We start from the raw sequence: 19,630 nt of genomic DNA on the forward strand, positions 1-19,630 counted from the left end.
GATAAGTGATTTGAATCATGCAAAGCCATTGGTTGGGTTGAATTACTGTTCATTTTGAGTTGTGAGTACATCAATCTTACTTACTTGTTTGCCAGTAACCATTCTGTAACTAATTAGACGGAGTCTAAGTGCATTGGCTGTTTAGTAGCTCATTAAAGGCATATCAAATCATCTACACGTTATTGAAACCAGCTGTGTTGTGCTGTTGATCATAGCAATGGTAGGGTATACTTGTTTCCCTTGATGGCAGTAGAGTATCAGCTTACAAATGATTTGTACCCGCTGTATCAACCAATCAGAGTTGCCAAAAACAGTGTGACATGATAAAATTAATTTTATACAGCTGGTATTTACAGCACTTATTAATATTATCTGTAGCTAGCAAGTCTGTAGAACTCCATTCATTTTGTCTCAACTGATTTGAGGCATTGTCTTCTGCAGCTCTTCTATGTCCTTTGCCAGTTCCTCCTCAGTTACTTTTTTGTAGGCCAATATGCTTTCTGTGATTACTTGATTTTCTCTTTAGTTGAGTTTTTCATGTTTGCTACTAAAATACTACTAAACAGTCACAGAACTGAATATCAGCAATTAAAGTATTGTTTTAGAGCAAATCTCAAACTTAATTAATAATACCTAGATGAGGTAGATGAGCTCATTCTCTTCTATACTTGATGGTGTTGACTGTCATTGCACCACAACATGCTCAGGTCCTGACATTGTCTTAAAAGATTTGAGTCAGGAACTGCTCTGTTTGTTCATTATTTACTGCCCTGTATATAATATATATTGGCAATTTCTGTTGATTTTCTTGGACACACAGATAGCCGGTAGAGGAGCATCATAATGCAAGACAGCCCAATCACAGAGAAATCCTCATTTACGTGAACATCAATTCCTGAACTTCCAGTTTGCATCCTGACTTCAGTGAAGAAAAACATTACAGACATGTTTCAGTAACCAACAGCAGCTTTGCTTCATTGTGGACTCAACAAGCTGGGTTATTAGTATAAAAAGTAATGTCAGGCAGATGTTGGAAGGCACTCAACCAGGTTCCACTGCACTGACGCAATGAAAGCTTAAACACTGGAAGTAGAGTTCTAGGGTTAGCTGTATGTGTTTGGTAAGGTTAGTCTTGGGTTCCATAAATGCTATGGTGCACTATGCCCAAGCCAGCAGTGTTTGACATCAATACCTAGGTTCTACTGATGAAGTTCATAAGTTGAAAGTTGAACTGGCGCAGGAGAGAGAGAAAGCTAAGCATACATGGCACATGAATTGTGCTCGGGTTAGCGAGCTATAGAATCTTTTGGCCAAAAAAGAGGATGAGATAGCTGAATTGAATAGAAAGTTAAATGACTGCAAACGTCCCATCCCTGCGAGGTCACACCACCAGTGGATATATTTATTGGTGAGAATGCGGAATTAAGATTTGAAGACTGGTTGCCATCTCTACAGCGATCTGCTCACTGGAATGGTTGGAAGTGCTGACAAAGAAGTTATTCATTTGGCAAGACACCTTCACAGCCGCGCGTGGAAGAATGGATTCTGCTTGGAGAGGAAGAGAAAATAACTCTTGTTGGAGCAGTAAAAGCCACAACGGAGGCACTGGGCCCAGGCAGCAAAATCCTTACTGCATAAAACAATTGTCATACTGCACAGGGGGATACAGAACCAGTATAGTCATTCGTGAAGAGGCTTGAGCATACATTCAGAGTAGCTTATGGTGCTGACAAGCTTAGCTCAGAAACAAGAGCTACTTTGCTTTATGGTTAGGTGCAGGAAGGGTGTGAAGCACGATCCCATGCACTGCCCAAATGTTTCGGGTGCTCTGACTTACAAAGAGCTAGAAAGAATGAAGAAAAGAGACAGTCTGAACTTAAGAAAAGGAAGGGTCATCAAAGTTACTGAAAACACAGACCAGTAGTGCTGCCACAGCTAGGACTAGCCCACCTAGTACCGACCAATCTGGGTTTTTTGGCACAGGACGGTATTCCGAGTTCTGTGATTATTGTTGCAACCAGGGCACTGGAAGCCTGATTGTCGTCGTAGAATCCGATCCAAAAGTGGCAGCAGGGATTCCCGCTTGCACAGTCATGGGCAGACGACTTCCGCTACAGGCAATACCAGGGCCATACAGGTTTCATCTCTCATAGCCGAACAAGCTGCTAAAGGTCTTATGTCGCTACTTCACACCTTGTCGATGAAAGTGGCAACGATTATGTTAACACCATATGAATTCACTCCAGGGAGTTCCAGCTCAAGGTATCATTGATAGCGCTAACATAACCATTATGGAAGCTGAGCTATTTAAGAAAGTGGCTGCCACTAACAAATCAAGAAGAAGCTTGACAAGACTTCTTGCATATCTGATCAGAAGACATTCGGTTTGGACGTCTACCTCCAGCTGGACATTTCTTTCAGAGAGAAGACAATGCAGACACCAGTACACATGAAGATGGATGCCCCGACCCCTTACTCTTGGACGAAGGTGTCTGTAGGCAACTTGGAATCCTCTCCTACCTGAACCAACAATAGCAGTCCACAATGCAAAGACGGGGGCCATGAGGTAGCCGCAGTGCCAACAATTAGAGTATGTCTCTTGCAGTCAGCCAAAGTTCCAGCTGGACAGAGTAAGTTGGTCCTCGTTTACTTTCAAGGAAGCTTTTTAGGACAGTCACTGTTCTTTGAGCAAGGCCTCCACTGTAATACGTATCCTCGATGTTTGTGCTCCAGTACTCTAATGCATGCACCCCATCTTCCGCAGCACCTGCATACTTAGTACGATTACGTGCAATATACTAATCTCAACAGTAACGTCAATGTTGAAATTGAACAAAGTTCGACAGTGTCAATCAACTCTCACACATTTATGGAATGGTGATGCTTTTTAATTAATTAAGAGTGTATTTGTAATTTCGTTGTGTATACGCATTTACTGTACTTAGTTTGTAAATGTGTGACAATGAACAGCTACACATGTGCCAATAGTAAGTCAGTTTGAATTACAAACTCTTGATAATTAATACATAACGCATATCAATAAAGTCTATCCAATTATTGAAACTTTCTTCAATAACTTTCATAACGTTTGTGTGGACAGACTAACAACTGCCAAAACAGATTATGCACTGAACACTAGGTAGTATGTCTTTTAGAAATAACTTGTTTCTGCTCAGCACAATTTGGAATGTATGTAACATTTGATGATATGTAAACGCCATTTCATTAGATGTCACCACTAGCTTGTATTGACACTGCTTTGCTTGGCTACTTTTCATTGTTTTATTAGGTTCCAGGCTGCAAGTTTATATGTATTACCTTTTACCCTGTGTACGGAGCTGAACAGTGCTTCTGGTCACGGGAGTGGGCTTCTGCTCAGAAACAGTTTTATGACTCATGTCAGTCATCTGTTGGTATCAACTACATTGAGACAGACAGTAGAATTGAAGGCTGGTTTCGAGAATCCTCTCCATCCAAAGTAATAGATAGCTATGTCAACTCATGTGGACCAGGTATGGCAATTCATGCAGTTCTCAAACTCACAGATGCAATAAACCTGCAATGTCAAATTTGGCTTATGCATACTGGATAATTGTGGTTTGTTCTTATGTTTGTTCAGATTTTCCTATTGAAAGTGAAGGTTTTTCTATTCAAGATGTAAAGACTCGCATTAGTTGTATAAATGATAAACAGGCAAGTCATGGCATTGCACATTTATTACATGATTAGATGCATGACCCGTCCTTCGTACGGGCAGAGTGCTGTAGTGTTATGACGGAAGACCAGTTTGAGCGTGTGTAGACAAGTCACATGCAATTTTCGCCTGGAAGTATGACGCGGCAGAAAGGGGTCTGGCTACGCGAGACCAACTTCCTGTGTGGATTCCGTGCAAATGACTAGTGTGGATGTGTGTTCGAATGAACTGGAATGTGCTAATTAGTTAATATCACGTTGAAAGACAAATGAAAATGTAACCAAGTGTCCCGTTCTGAAAGTTTGCAGTGACTTTTTCGTTCAGAGATATATATCGTTGTCACTTTGAAGACGTTGGTGCCATTGCAGGGAACAAGCGTATCGAATGTGGCAGGTATTCGGCGCGCGTACTCGGGCAAACCAAAGGTAGGCATATTTTAAAGACTCGGATGTCCTACTAAAAAACATGTCTTTTTGACATCGCCGGTAATGAATGACACTCTCAGTGCATACCGTTCAAGTCAGGAATGGGCAGTTTAATTTTGGTGGAGATCCAATGAGCCGTTGCAGATAAATTTGTGCAGGAGTGGATGTGGGGTCTTCCTGGGATGTATTTTGAAATGTACTCAACACGTTTCCAACCTACGAACTGAACATTATTTCTTTTTAGAACTCCATATATGTCTTTGCTCTGGACGCAGTTTAATGTGTAAGATAAGTAAAATCAACTACAGCTTGATCAGATAACCCAGTGTGATGGGACTTGTAGATAGCATTGTGACGTAACAATGGCATGTGAACAATCAATGAATATATTTAAATCGAGAGTGAGCATTGCACACTTAGTTATCAGAAAACAAAACTACCCTATGAAATTGAGTTCTCGTAATGGAACTTCCTCAAATTGAGTCTATCAGGGGCATTCAGTCTCCTTCCTGAACGACAATCAGCATTATGTCATTCTACGTTGCACCCAAAAAGGGACCCGATTGAAGCTGGAAGCCAACGCCACCCTGCCTATGTTCTTACCCATGCCAAGTTACGCCTGTATCCCAAATTTTATCCTTGTGGGTGATCCGGTCTAGCCGGCTATCAACTTATACCTACCGTGTAAGATGAAATATTGGCGGGGAATTTATTTGGCAGATTGGCAGATTTTTTAGCAACCGCCAATATACAATCCGCTATTAATTTGGCCATTGGGATATGTTGATGTCATCACCCACGTGAATCAAGCATCATGCGATATTACGTGGATGAGACTACAAGATGGTAACCACTGCTTGCCGTCTGTAGTGCCTAGTCTGTCAAACAGAGAGGTTCAATATGACAATGAGGCCGTGCAGCTATCAATGAAGTCATGCGGGTTAAATTCCGTAATTGCAAACTCCTTCATGAAAGCAGCCACTTAGCGGGTGGGGAATATCGTACATATCAATTATCTAACAACGCTGTCCAACTGCCAAAATATAATCCACCACTATGCTTTTACCGTCAATTTTTAGCAAACAGCCAAAATAAATTCCTGCTAATGTTTCATCTTATACGGTATATGCAATAGTTTAGAAGATAGGTATTGCAAGCTGTGGCAAGATATTCATTTTACTATGGTTAATATATAATTGTTATGGCCTATAATGTATAAGTGATTGTTGTGCAGTTTGTTTTTCCTGGACTTTTCCTGCAGTGGGAAGCCATTGTCAAGTTAAATAATGGAAGCTATTGTGTACCCGATGCTGTTGTTGATGCTGTCAAGAAATGGACAAAACACAACAGCTGTGGGAGAGTTGTTGTAGTTGGTGATGGCAAGCATCAAGGTAAGATTACTACAAGCGTTTGTATCTGAGGCTTTACTTACAGAGACAATAGCAAAAGTTTTGTGACTATAACTGATTTGTTTAAGTTTATGTTTTCAATGACTTTTTGTGATTGTGTGAGTTGTAAGTTGTAGCCTTAATTTTGAGATTTTGTCACAGTTTCTTCTGCATTGTGAAATGTCAACATAAAATTAGTCAAGAATCAGTTTTCAAAACTTTAGCAACATTGACCTCATGCAAAGCTTGATATGAGTCAAAGCATGTACTTTGTGTTGCAGAGATGCATGCCACTTACTTTGTTGCTATTTGCTATTGTTGTCTGTTTGTACTTGTTAGTGTATCTGTTAGTGTGACTGTGTTCACAGTATTGTCTCATGTAGTATCAATGCTCGGTCATTTGGCATCAGAAGACAGCACACGACAGATGCTGCGACCACTGTTATGTTTAGCTAGTCAGGTTTGTGACTTTGGTTTATAAAACAGCATGTTTTGATTGTTCAAATTTCACAATTTTTGCAGATATCTAGTCCCCTGTTTTTTATGATTGCTACCAGGTCATACAAATGTGGTGGACACTTCTTACCGCCTAAGCCTGGAATGTTGGCATGGTTACAGTATGTGCTAGACATTAACCTTTACCATCAGGTGAGGCAAAGAGCTCTGTTTTCAACTGTTTTATAAAGGGAAAGATTACATTGTATGCAATACTATATGTTTGGAGTTATTCAAAATTATTGACATTTTCACGAGAGGTACAAAGTGCATGCTTTTCCAATACCTCTTCTTCTCCTTCAAAGCGTATGCAATCTTGTTAACATGCAAACCATGCAATGAAAGGGCATGACAATATTTAGCTAGACCATGTTACTGTACAAGGCATGGCAATATTTACGTGGAAGATTGATGTTTTAATGGGAACATTCAAGGAAGTACTCATTTATACTAGGTATTGGTCAGTCTCACTAACAGACGATGCCTTCTGTAGTTGTAGAAAACCAAGATAATGTCCTGGATGCTCACTATAAAGGGTAATCAGTTCTTTCATTGCAATTGAACCTCTATAGCCAATGATTTCAACTAAAAGTTTTTTGTTATAATGTGGACGAAGAGAAAAACTTTGAGATTGTCTTGGTAGATGCACCTTGGCGTTTTGTAGACTGCTAATGTCATTCTAACAAATTCATAATACACCTTTGCAAGTCCCTTATGTTCGGGTGGGTGGCAAATGAACACCGCCTGACATGTCCCAGTCATGAAACAGAAAATTAGATGGTGAAGACAGTATTCAGGCATTTGCAACTGATCTACACTTTACAAAGCGTCCAGAGGTCGTGACCCCTTCCCTCGTAGGGTGTGCTTTGTACATAAAACTGGTGATAATTTTAACACTCTTTTGTTTGATAAGACAACAATACATTGGTATGAAGATATATGATTTACATTTCCTTTGAAATTATATGGTGGGGTGAATAACTTTTATTAAATGGATATATAACTAAGTTATGTAATTAACTCTTTACTACTAAAACAATCTAGTTAATTGTTTTTGAAATTTGTGTAGTCAAGGCCTTCTATTAGCTGTTTATGCATTATTGTGTCTGTTTAATTTTGCCTTTGCCTGTCTGATATTGAACCAACTCATTAGACAGATATTCGAATAACTAGTATCATAGTGCTATACTGCAATGTAGTTGTTAATACAATGTCTAGTGTGTTTATATATGTAGTATCTGGACCGTAGTTAGCTTCATGTATTAGTACATACGTAGATGCCACCCTGACCGTTTAATCTTGGTGTAAACGTTTATACTACAATCAAAAATCAAGTGTACAAATGTAGTATATAGTGTAATTGGACTTGGATGCATGATACAGACAGAGTGTTCCACTGTAATCTTGTTGCTTGAACTTCTACAATTCCCCTTTACTTGTTGCCAGTTTATTTTCAATTATCACAGCAACTTTATACTTAAATTGGTGTTTTAGCTGTGGCTAGAGTTCACTTTTATCGAAATATTTTTTATCTTGGCATCTTACATGAATACGCACAGTTTCTGAATCATACTGATAAATGTACTTTTGTTTTACAGTTAATTGTGCCTGTTGTTTAGAAAGATGGAATATGGTGTTTTAGGTTTATGCTTTGTGTCACTTACAAGTAAAAATACTAGGCAAGTGTAAAATTGTGTAAATAATTATTTAGAGCAGTCTTTATGTCGCGAACTCATCATCTCATCAGCTTGCAGCAGAAGCAGCAGGATTGAACACTCTTAAAGTTAGTTCATGAAGATCAGCCACGTCTTTGCATAACAGAAATAATTAACAATAGTTCATTGTTTAGGCCAACGATGCTTTTCTTAATCCAAACTCTGTTAGTCTCAATTTTGTCTTCTTTACACCTTCTTTGATTTGATGTTGATGCAGTTGATTGCTGTTCACTGTGGTGGGAAATCTATTTGCAGAATGCTATCTGATGTATCTCTGATTCAACTTGGTGGGGTGTTTATGTCATCTGACTCTAATCAATTGATAGAAACTAGCCAATTGGTACAGTTGACCTCTGATTCGGAAGTGCGCATGACAGTCAGTCAAACAGAACTGTGTAATGATGATCAAAGTACGTTTGGCTATTTGGTCAAAAATTCCCAGTCACTTCATCAGTGAGATTCAGTTGTTTAGCCAAAACCAAGATTTCATCATGATGTGATAAATTGATGGTGGTTAGGTTTGTGACATCTTCCAAAGCAATGCTAGGACCATTTTACAGCAAGCATGAAGAGCTGTCTCATGCTCAAAACATTATCAAGGAAAGTACATGTGTACCACTTATTAGCTCTGATGGGGAGAGTGAGGAGGACATTATGCAAACTCCTGTCCACTACGGTTAGATAACTTTTCTCAGTCTTTATTAAATGAGTAATAGATTAGTAATAGATAATATTATCGTAATAACTAAACAAACTGATTTCAGAGCTGTAGAGTACAAGTGTCAGTTTACATTACTTGTTTACCGAGTGGTGTGTGTGTGTGTGTGCATGCGTGTGGGGTGTGCTGTAGCTCAATTAGTTAGAGAGTTCTTATGGAGTTTGTACATCCGGGACCTTGCAGCGTTGCAAATTCAAGTCAGTGATGGCGAGCTATAGCATAATTTCCTTAGGCAAGAAACTTACACTCAGTTGCTTCTCGTGACTCAGGAGTATAAATAAGTATCTGGTCATTGACTGGGGGTGGACAGGACCGCTGGCTTGGCAGTAACATCATGCAGCAGACTGGTACGTGTGGGCCTTGGTGTCTAGTCCCAGAGCTGCGCCATAGTACCTCTGGATGACTCTGGCCAAGCTGCAGGTAGATTGTCAGCGATAGCCCTAAGTCTCCACGTCTCTAGTGGCAGGAGAGCTATCTTCATAACTGACCTTTATGGTCGACTCTGAACGTGTAACACTGAACGTGTAACACTTAACATTTGTCCATTTGTTCATTGTGTGTGTGTGTGTGTGTGTGTGTGTGTGTGTGTGTGTGTGTGTGTCTGTGTGTGTGTATGTGTTTGTGTGTGTGTGTGTGTGTGTGTGTGTGTGTGTGTGTGTGTGTGTTTGTGGTATTGCTGTTGTTGGTGGTGGTGGTGGTGATGGTGGTTAAGGTTAGTTGTCATTAACAGCATGACATTGAAACTGAGGTAATAGGGTATGAGGTGCCATATGTAACGGACTTTAATTGCAGACTTCACTTGGCATCGGCTAGTGTTGTACTAGTGGAGACATGGGGCCCAGTGGTACAGGGTGTATTTGGTCAGTATTTAGTAGTAGCTAAGAAATTTGTTAATATATTACCTGGCTCTGAGCCTAATGAAAATTACGTTTTTTGAAGCAAAGTGAGGATGCAAATGCTACTGAGAATACTGGTAATCGCTTCTCTGTTCAAGACGTTGTGTTTAATCTGCTTGCTGTTGAGTTTTCAACTTACTGAAAAGTTAACTGTGTCATCCTTGCGTCGCCTACACCGTCTGAACTCTTTCTCAGTTTAAGAGATTGAGAACCTAGTTACAGGCTAGCAATACTGAGTAAAGACTCTCAAACCGGTTGCTAATGGCACTAGAAAGACAAAAAATGCAGATGGAAAGTCGCATTTTTCAAGATCTTGTAGAGTAGTTTCAAGTGTAAGTTCAAGGAGACTACAGTACAACTACCTTAGAGTGACTTTTGTTAATACAAACATCAAAGCAGGCAAATAAATAAGAATTGTTAAGGTAATAACCAGTGGCAACGCTACAAGGGGTCTGAGGGCGTAGGTCTTTTGAAATTTATGGGTGTGGTATTAATTTAGTTTAGAATTAGTATTATTCTTGCTATGTCAACAATGATTGACAACCTGCATGGGTTGTTATGTAACAGAAACAGTCTTTGGATGGAGAAAACAGATTTATGAGAGGAACAGTGCAGTACATGGTACTGCATGTACTTGCAGATACATATAGCTTATCCAGGAAGGTCATTATGTTATATGGGCAACAGAAATTGAAGTTTGCAAGTGCAAAGCTCCGCATACGAGGCCATGAAGTTAACTAAAATCTGTATAGCGTTGGTGCCAGAAAGGTCCTTCTCAGTGCTGAATTAAGTCTTACTTCAGATCAACGACACAAGAGAGACTTACCCTCTTATCTCTTTTTTCTATTGAAAGAAGCAAATGATGGGCTTAGATCTAGAGAAAATAATTGATGTATTGAATTTGTGCCTTATCTTAAATGTATTTGTGTAACCACAGGTCACACCCTTAGTATATATTCTCCCAAATTCTAACTCTGGTGTTGCGACTGGTAATAAGTAAAGTAGAGATGTCAAATATAATTTTGTTTTACCTCAGGTTGATGGGCATGGTATGTGCCTGCATGAGCTTTGTGTTGAGCACACAAGAAATGTGATGCAACAGCACTAACAATTGCAACAATTAACCACTGACAGCTCAACAATCTAAACTGTAAAGGAAAACAGAGCCACTGATTAAAAATTTTAACTGTTTTTACAAGCCTTGCTGGCCAACCCATTTAGTGGTTTGTCTAATTCTGCCCGACCAGTACCGGTCAACCATTGTGAGAATGTATTCCAACTATTGCATATGTTTATAGACCATGTTGCTAGCTTAAAATTTTTTGAAAAAAATTAGCTAGTAGAAGTGTTCTATTTACAGGAACTACCTTTTCTAAAGCTACACAACGTCTTTTCAGCAGTTATCTGTTAGACTCGGGCAATTCAATGCCAACTTATTTTAGATAGATTGCACTTGCCAATGTAGATATGGTGCATGGAATTAGTTTAGTCCTCTCTGTAGTTGTGAGGTGTAGTTGTTAGATATAGTTAGAAACTCTTTGCAGCCATTGTATGTGACAAACGCAACAGTGAGGGCTGGAGCCGCAGCAGAGGTAGGTGAAGAAAATAGGATATTTGCCATTGAGACAAAGATCTTGCTGGTGGTGGTCTCTTTACCCTTTGTGGTGAAGACCTTGGGACTCTGATCTTCTTTATTTAACATCGATCTAAAGTCTAAAAGCTATTGCTTTTAAAAGCTCAACAGTCAGTGGCCTTAAATTTCATCAAATTTTCCAAAATATGATGCAATAACTTTCTATTCAATTGTGGAAACATAATTTGAGAATTATTCACAAGAGAATTCAGCTTGATGTACAGGATGTTGATAGCTGAGATGTTTTTATAGTGTAATGTAAGACTTGTTGGTTTGAGGATGCTTGGGAGATTGTTTTGGGGATCATTTAGGTTTGAATGTATATGAAGATAAAAAATGTATACAGTATATAACAGAAATTGTAATCTAAGAGTAAGCAAATGTAGCTGTCTGTCTTTGTTGTTGTCTGTCAAGCAGCATGTACGTGCATATAATTGATTGCCATTTTCCTAGATTTAGGTACAGAGAGAATCAGGATTGCTCTAGATGACATTCAGCAACTTGCTGGGAACAAATGCTATGAAAGAGGTGTTGGTTACTGCAACAATGTGAAACAACTGAGCTCAAATCCTGAAATGGGTGGACTGTTTGTAACATGCCAATGTAAGGGCAAGACAGAAACCAACAAAACTATTTTGTTGATTTGATTTTATACAGGCAAGGGAACAGTGTCAGAACCGTATTATGTTTCAGCATTAGTCACTCATCGTGGTCAGTTGCAGTATGTCATAAAGTCAATATGCAATGAAAGTGCTTTGTATTGTTTAAGTTATTGCTTGGGTATACATTAGGCTTGCATAACTATGTGGCACTTTTTATCTTATTTATATACTTTGGGAAGACACCAGATAAATGAGGAGTGCTGTGTATACGGTTTCATCAAACTGTAGCTATGAGTAAGTTTTAAATTCTTTGTTGGACATAGCAACAAAGGTTTGAGTACCATTGTGGAGAATCTGAAACTTAATTATACAAGATGGTTTGCTGACATGCCTCTTGAAAGAAAAATATTCTTTTTTTAATACTGAGTTGCATTGTCTTACATATTTAATTAAGAAGACTACTTTTGAATGAAAACCGACTTCTCCCAGTTCTTGTAAGAAAGCTAGAGTGTTTGCTCAAGTTGCTAAATTGTTTTGTATTTGACCATAGAGAGTTCAATAAATGACAGAGAACTTCACCTTTTAGTTGGCATGAGTATTGTGTGCTGTCCTTCTTCCTGAAAGACTGTATTGGCTTTGAATTTGTTTAGGTGCTATGTTTTCATTGACTCATATTCACACACACGCTTACCAACTAATACAAACGATACTCTGTAAGATCTGCACTGAGAACAAAGTTTCTGCTTGAGACTTCTGGGCATTCTAATAGAGACCAGCATCTGTTCATTATTGTCAATACACTCTTGAACCATCTATTTCACCAATATATCTCAGTACAATTCACAAAGAGTTGTTTGTTTGCTTATTACCTTACAATGTAATACCTACTTGATGTTTGACAGTGTTTTCATAAAACTCTTTCGTGGTCTCCACTAGTGCTCTTGCATTTTGCTGAAGAATGCTATGTATTGTGGTAATACTTATTCAACTCAAAGCCACACTGTTTGAAGCACTCAGTTGCAGCTTGATAAGTTCTGTGGTTTAAATTTATCTTATACCATGTATCAGATTGATTTTTATATAGTTCTAAATTTGCTGTCATTTTGAAACATACTGCATTTATTTTCATGTCTCAGCTTACTTCCAATGAGAATCTGCTATAGTGATGCCATAACTCAATACTGCAGTTGGTATATATTTTGTGTCAGTCAATTTTATAGTTTTGCCTGTATGTAGTTATCTGTTTCTTAACATTCCATTGTTAGTAGATGTTGGAGCTACGCACTGTTCTTTACCAACTATAGTAGGATCTTGGTATCATTTCAACATATGATTGTTTGTGTTGGAACAGGCACTATTGGTGATCATTGTTGCACTTGTCCAATGGGAGACATGGGTGACTGCTGCAAACATCTTGTTGCCATGCTTTTAGTTTTCAAGAATTCTTTAGAGGTAACTACAGACGTACGTACAGAATGAAGATGAGAACAGTGGTTGTAACAATGTGTGGTGGTGCTACTAATTCTTTACCCAGTGTTGTGCTGGGACAATATGCAGTAATGGATTCATCGATGCTATGGTAGTCTTAAGGGATTCATTCTAACTTATAGGATTTGATTTGTAGCAATGAATTAATTTAGGCAGTTGTAAAAGTTGATAAACTGATCACTGATTTTCTTTTGTTTTAGTCTACTATTTTTGTATCTTTTTCTCTGATCCCCTATCTGATGAATTTTACATGCAATTTTGTTTCTGTAAAATTTTACAAGAGATCTGAATCATCTCAAATCCAATATTGATTGCCATTGTTTATTCTTCATGCTATTAGGGATCTTTCAAAATTATCAACAATTTCACGAGCATACAAGGCGATGCTTTCCTGAAACTCCCTCTCCCTTCCCAAAGCGTTTGCAATATTGCTGATGCACAATTCAATAGCTTGGCTATGGGTTCCATCTATTAGAAAGTTGATGTGTGGTCTTCAACACTTCTGCATTGATACAGTTCTTCCATCCCAGTTGACCCACTCGAAGGATGTCAGCTCAAGGTTACCAGTCATTCAAGCTGACAAAGATGAAAACATTGAGAAAGTTGTGGTAGAGACAACTGGGCTCTTTATGGGTGGCTGATGTTGTTCTAGAACAAATCTGGAGTAGGCTGCCATGATTGTACATGTTTGCAAATCCGGTACATGTGGGTGACAAATACGGGAACAATGCATGCTGCAATTCTGGCCATTGAAAACAGAGAAATTAGCACAACACATTTGCTACTAATCAACAGTTTATAAAGCATGCAGATGCCATAACTCCTTCCCCTAGCATGCACTTTGTATGCTAGTGAAATTGTTGATAATTTTGAACGACCCTTAATTAACTAGACCAGTAGTGTAGCCAGGCATGGGCCTACCCGGGCCAGGCCTGGGTAAAATTTATGGGTGTGACCCTGGATGGCCCATACTACACTCTTCCTTCCCCTTTTTTCTTCAGAGTTCTTTCATGTTTGGCAATAGTATAGTGTACGTGCATAGTGCCAAATGATAACCATACTAGAGTAGATAGTTGGTGTGTCAAGTGGGTAGCCTGGGTGCAACTTGTGTCACCTTTTATACTATCTGGAGTAGCCTGTCCTAGGTGTTGCAGGTTGATAACAGTGCACTATCTGGGATAAGGGCTATCCTGCATGGTCCATGTCTCTAGCTAGCCATGAGCGGCAATAATCCGAAGCGGTGAAAGCCGTCACGAAAGACATTTTCTAAGGTCACGCTTAACTCATTTTGACCAGCGAAGAGGTGAGCATTTTTCATTGGCGACTTCCAGTTTTCTGAGAGCTTGCTGATAGTCATACAAGCATGCTGCTATACTGCTGCGTCTACACTGCGTTTATTACTTTTATCTTGATTTTTGGGTACAAATTCTTATAGCAATTTATATAAAACTAATTAATTCATTAACAAATTTGCATAGTAATTGATATATAAATATGATGCTAATATCAAGTAGGCTCGGGTAAAGTAATTTTCTGGTTATGCCGGTGACTAGACATTTTTATTAGATTACTTGTAAGTATCATGCCTAATACATACCAATTGGAACAAATAATTATGTATGTGCTAAGAGTGGCCAATCTTGTACACTGACTCTTCTGCTTACTTTGGTCAACTACACTTTTTTGTGCTTATGAAGGTCAAAGCATCAGGTTTGAAAACAGAAAGTTCTACTACCAAGAAAATAAGTCCATGTTCTGCTGGGTATACAAGTGCTGGGAACGAATCTCTATCAAGCGTTTGTTTGCAGTCTAATGTATCTGCAGTAAGTGATATATGTACATACCGACTAATATAAGGGACACAATCACATGTTGCATGAATCTATTGTAACGAATTTTGTTGTGAGAAATAGGAGAGTTATGGATGAAGTTTTTGAAAGGTTTGTGGACATGATAACATTAACTTTCTGTTGTTGGCTAGGTGGGTTGTAGTCCAGCTGCTGCTAAGACTGTTGGCCCAACAACTGCAAACCAAAGGACAAAACCTATTGATGAAAATCAAGCAGCTATTGCTGCTAGTCAGCAATGGGACCGTTCATTGCCTCATTGGATTTCACAAACTGTATGGATTGTGATATAAGACATGGGAATTGCCTGTAAGATTGAGTTGTGATTTAGGGTGAGCACTGTAGGTCAGTGTCCAGAACTAAGAATGAAATAAGCAGAAGAAAGAAAGACGATGAATCACCATTGTATGAAGTGTTTGAAATTTTTGTCTGCCTGGCTTTCTTTGTTTCTTTGTTACTGACTGTCTATTTGTCCACACGTTTTACTTGCTGAAAAAGCATTTGTAACGTAACAATAGTGATTGGTTTCATGCTTTTTATTCTTCTTTGCTATGAATAGAAAGAGACGAAAGTCATGTGAAATCATTTATCAAATGAGTGAAGAGGAGTTGATTCTAACTGCCAAAGAGTTATTGGAGAAAGTTAGACAGAAATGGCGTTTAGCTAACAGTTATGCAACTGTCTATTTTTGCTGCAGAGTGGTTGTGATCATGGAAAGAAATGGTCATCAGATTGTTCTTCCTTTTGGCCACAGAATTGTGGTTTGAAAGAGAGTCCGTCATTTCTTGGGGATGAACAGCGTCCAGTCAATTGGTATGAATTGAATAAATAGAAAAAAACAGACATGAAGAATAGAGTTGCACTGATAATCAAATTGGTTATCGGTTACCGGCCAATATAGGCATAATGAGTTCTATATCGGAATTGGTAAATCTTGCTTAGGTGCACGCCGATAGGTTGTGCATGTACAGTCGTTCATTACGACCGTGAGTGCGTGCATGTCAGCAAATATACAGAACGTTCCCATTTGCGAGCATTTCGAGATGGTTGAGGGCACAAGATTTGCGCGCTGCAAAACTGCTTGTAAAACATGAGCATCAATGAAATCTATAAAATACAAATATATCAGAATTGTTATCGGTTATTGGTATCGGCTTTTTGCTCGGATATCGGTTATTGGCATATCGGACAAATACCCTTATCGGTGCAACACTAATACTGTGCTTGCTGTAGTTGCGCAGTTACTTTTCTGATCTTATCTGTCTGCCTTGTAGTCAAATTTCATCCTGGGTGTTTTGTGTGTTGAAATTAATTTAGAATCACAGTAGGAAGATTGCGACTGCTGTGAATGGCTGATTTTTTGACATTATGCATATACTACAAATTTTGTTCACTTTGGTTATTAAACCTTTTATCTGCCTGTTTCTTTGCCTGCAAAATGCTAAACACCAGTGACATCGGAACAATAAGAGAGACAAACTCTTGATTGCCTATACCATATGTCTGCTTCATGAGGGTCTATATATTTCAATTAGTGTATTGCTTGGACAGTGGGGCATTATTTCAGGTTGGGAACTATTTGAGCACCGGGCTTTAACATTCATTATATTTACAGTAAATATAGTTACCAGTAACCACAAATGCTCATTTAGTGTACTGTAAATCGTAGCCTTCTTCAAAAGTCAGTTGCACTGAGATCATTGTTTGTCTGTGATGTATTGTTATATAGCGGACACTTGACATTGCGTACAAGGACCCATGCTCAAATATCATAGTGATGTAGACAATTAATTAAAAATGGGCTATTAACAAGTAGTAGTGTAATGGTTGAAAATTGAAGACTTTAGCCTAGGTAACTTACCTGGCTGAAAATCTAGACCTTGCTAGACAAGTTCAAGAGAGGTATATTTTATTTCTAAGCAATGATGAGTACTCTATGGGCTTTTATTTAAGCATGGGGCTCTGTTTGTGGAAATAATATAATAATAGAAAACTGCTTGGGATACTTAAGACTATGCAAGATTATGAAATCATAAATGACCACAAACGACAATAAAAACATTAACGTAAAGAGAAAATAGAAGAATGTGTATGATGAAACTTGGGATCTTTAAATTTATTTCCTACAGCAAAATGGATTTATTTCACAGTGATGGAATGCAATTGTCTCTTGTTGGAAAGCAATCGGTTTGTGCCATTTACCCATATTATGTCCATCGGTTTCATACTACTTTCTGTTTTGGGATTGGTAGATATCAAGAAGTAAAATTCTCGTGGAAGCAACACCATCTGTACCAGCTGATGAAGAATGTCAACCATGTAGAAAAGAATTTAAATCAGTAACTTTTCAAGAAACCGCAAGGACCCGTGTTGCTGAGACTTTGGTGCCTGACACAGTTGTGCCCAGTGCAGCAAGTCACAACCATTATACAACAACATCATCGATATCTGTGGTACCAGAAACAATTGACAGTAACAACAGTTCTGATAACAAGGAATTTGGCAAAGGAGAATCAGCGTCTCTCATAGACATAGATGTATTCCTGTTTGGCAATTGATTAATCGTGCAATTTGGATAAAGATAGTAGCAAGTATGAGCTTGTTTGCACACCAGAACATAGTGCTAATGAAGTTAAGAATTTTGTCTGTACTTTATAATCTTATTAATTTGAGACCTTGTATTTGGCAAAGCCACGTGCATCTTGTTTATGTGATGTTGGTAAAGCACCTTTAAATTTACACAGCTATCAGTGACAACAGATGTGCAATAAGGGTAGGTGTCCCCACATCTATCCTGCTACATACTTACCCTGCTGAAACTTGTCAATAATTGTTCAGTGCATGTGTGCATTGCGTGGATTTGAGGGCTTCATTTGAAGATTTCTTTTGTTGTATGGATACCATGCTCACAAGAAGAAAGAGCGAGCTATATGGTGTCTACTCAGTGGCTAGACATGAATGGGGTGATCTCCAGCAGCAATGCGCAGATCATTCAACTTGTTCCATAGCATTTGTGTACAGCTGACTGCATTGTTTGGTTTGTTCTTAGTGGTTAGCAACAATGGCTACCACTTTATGTTTTCAGGGTTCGAACCCCAGTGACAACAGTAAATTATGAAACTTCTCCCTCTCCCTCTCCCCTCTCCCTCTTCCTCTCCCTCTTCCTCTCCCTCTCCCCCCCTCTCCCCCCCCCTCTCTCTCTCTATTAACAGTACTTCTCATCAAATCAGAAAATATAGGCTAAAGTGAAATAACTACAGGTAAACAAACTACGATAACTCTAGGTTCTAATTACAAGAAAAGAAACAGAACAACCTGCGTAAAGTCTACGCCAAAATGGCGAACAGTAACTGTATTACAAGTGTTTGGCTTTGATGACTGGTGTCTTTGATGATGGTATTGACCTTGTTGAACAGGATTCTTGCATTACCTTTTTGCAAACAAACCAACAGACGGCGTCGCCACTCGTTTAGAAACTCTTCTGGTGAGTATCCTGTTAACGGTGCTGCTAATTTTGACACTTGCTTCAGTGTCTCTCTGCTGAATCTCCCAACCGACCAAATACTTCCAATGAGAATGGGCAAAATAGATCAGTAGACATATGCAAACATTTCTTGTTCTTTTAACGGTCTTGTTCTGCTGCTGCAAACCCTGCTGGTGTACAACTTCAACTAATATAATTTTGAGCCCAAGGATGAGCGATGGTTATGTCCAGCAATAGCTTCTTGCCATTGTCATAGTCGTACAAAGCAATGTCTGGACGTTGTTTGTCTTCAAATTGTTTGGTTACTTCTTTCCTGTGTCACAAACCAACTGAGGATAACATTTGATATACACTAAGACTCGATCGTGTTGATAAATAGCACCTCCTCCCCACTTGAATGAGAGACAATGGTATCCAAAGTTATCAATTGGCTCTCCGCACTGTGCAATACAGCTGTCTATATCTCTAAGAGCTAGCAAAGCCGCACCAAGTTGCAATAAAAGAAGCCATGCAAAATTCTGCATTGCTCAATGTGTAGTCCTGCGAACTAGGTATTGCATCTAGCCAACAGCCAGCAATAGATCCTTCACAGCTAATCACACACACAATTTTGCCATGTCTTTCTTAAATTGATAGTCTTGCAGGAATTGATGAAATTCTTGTCTTTCAGTTTAGGGTTGAAATGGGGCTTTTTGGATGATTCGGCAAATACTTCAAAGATGAAATCAGTTGCTTTGTTGTTTCACATGAACTATGAACTTCAAGTAAAGCCAAGTGAATACCAATACTTGAACTGTTGTTGACAGTGCAATCTCGCACTATGTGAACTAATATGGTCACAGATAGCAATCATTCTTTGGTAGGAAGATGGTGAAGGCTAGTAGCCCAAGCACCCAAGAAAGCCACTGAAGTTGTGGAACTATAGATTTTGTAAGATCGAATCCACCTTGACTAATTGGTAACGAGAGTTGCCTTATCTCTTGAACAGATAGCTTGCACACTATTATGGCCTCAAAAGTATTAATGATGGTACAATCAAACTCTCTAGCTGCGGTATGAATAACTGAAGGAGTAATACAATGTAGCAAGCGCAAAAGACTTGTGACCAATTGGGCTTCCCAATACAACAATGCCGTTTTTCTTTACAGGAACTGATAATTGCCAATTGCTATCGTTGATGCCTGATGGAGAAAAAGCCTCACATTTATCAGCTCTCGAACGTAGTCCAATCTTAGAATATTGATT

At 38.8% G+C, this 19,630-nt stretch overlaps 1 protein-coding gene across 1 annotated transcript; it reads left to right on the top strand.

The window, feature by feature from the left end:
- The first annotated feature begins 1,720 nt into the window (after positions 1-1,720).
- LOC134192804 (uncharacterized) lies at positions 1,721-17,648 on the top strand. The gene is made up of 22 exons (XM_062661595.1): positions 1,721-1,891; positions 2,022-2,117; positions 2,247-2,384; positions 3,290-3,512; positions 3,620-3,693; positions 5,354-5,510; positions 5,891-5,967; positions 6,030-6,155; positions 7,714-7,785; positions 7,852-7,881; positions 7,935-8,170; positions 8,236-8,393; positions 11,418-11,567; positions 11,622-11,675; positions 12,918-13,018; positions 14,752-14,877; positions 15,036-15,176; positions 15,233-15,306; positions 15,461-15,542; positions 15,599-15,714; positions 17,031-17,088; positions 17,154-17,648. The coding sequence occupies exons 1-22, from the start codon at positions 1,721-1,723 to the stop codon at positions 17,457-17,459; spliced, it is 2,766 nt and encodes a 921-aa protein (XP_062517579.1). The 3' UTR covers positions 17,460-17,648.
- Positions 17,649-19,630: the final 1,982 nt, after the last annotated feature.

The sequence above is a fragment of the Corticium candelabrum genome, chromosome 1 (genome assembly GCF_963422355.1).
Source record: "Corticium candelabrum chromosome 1, ooCorCand1.1, whole genome shotgun sequence".
NCBI classification, from domain to species: domain Eukaryota; kingdom Metazoa; phylum Porifera; class Homoscleromorpha; order Homosclerophorida; family Plakinidae; genus Corticium; species Corticium candelabrum.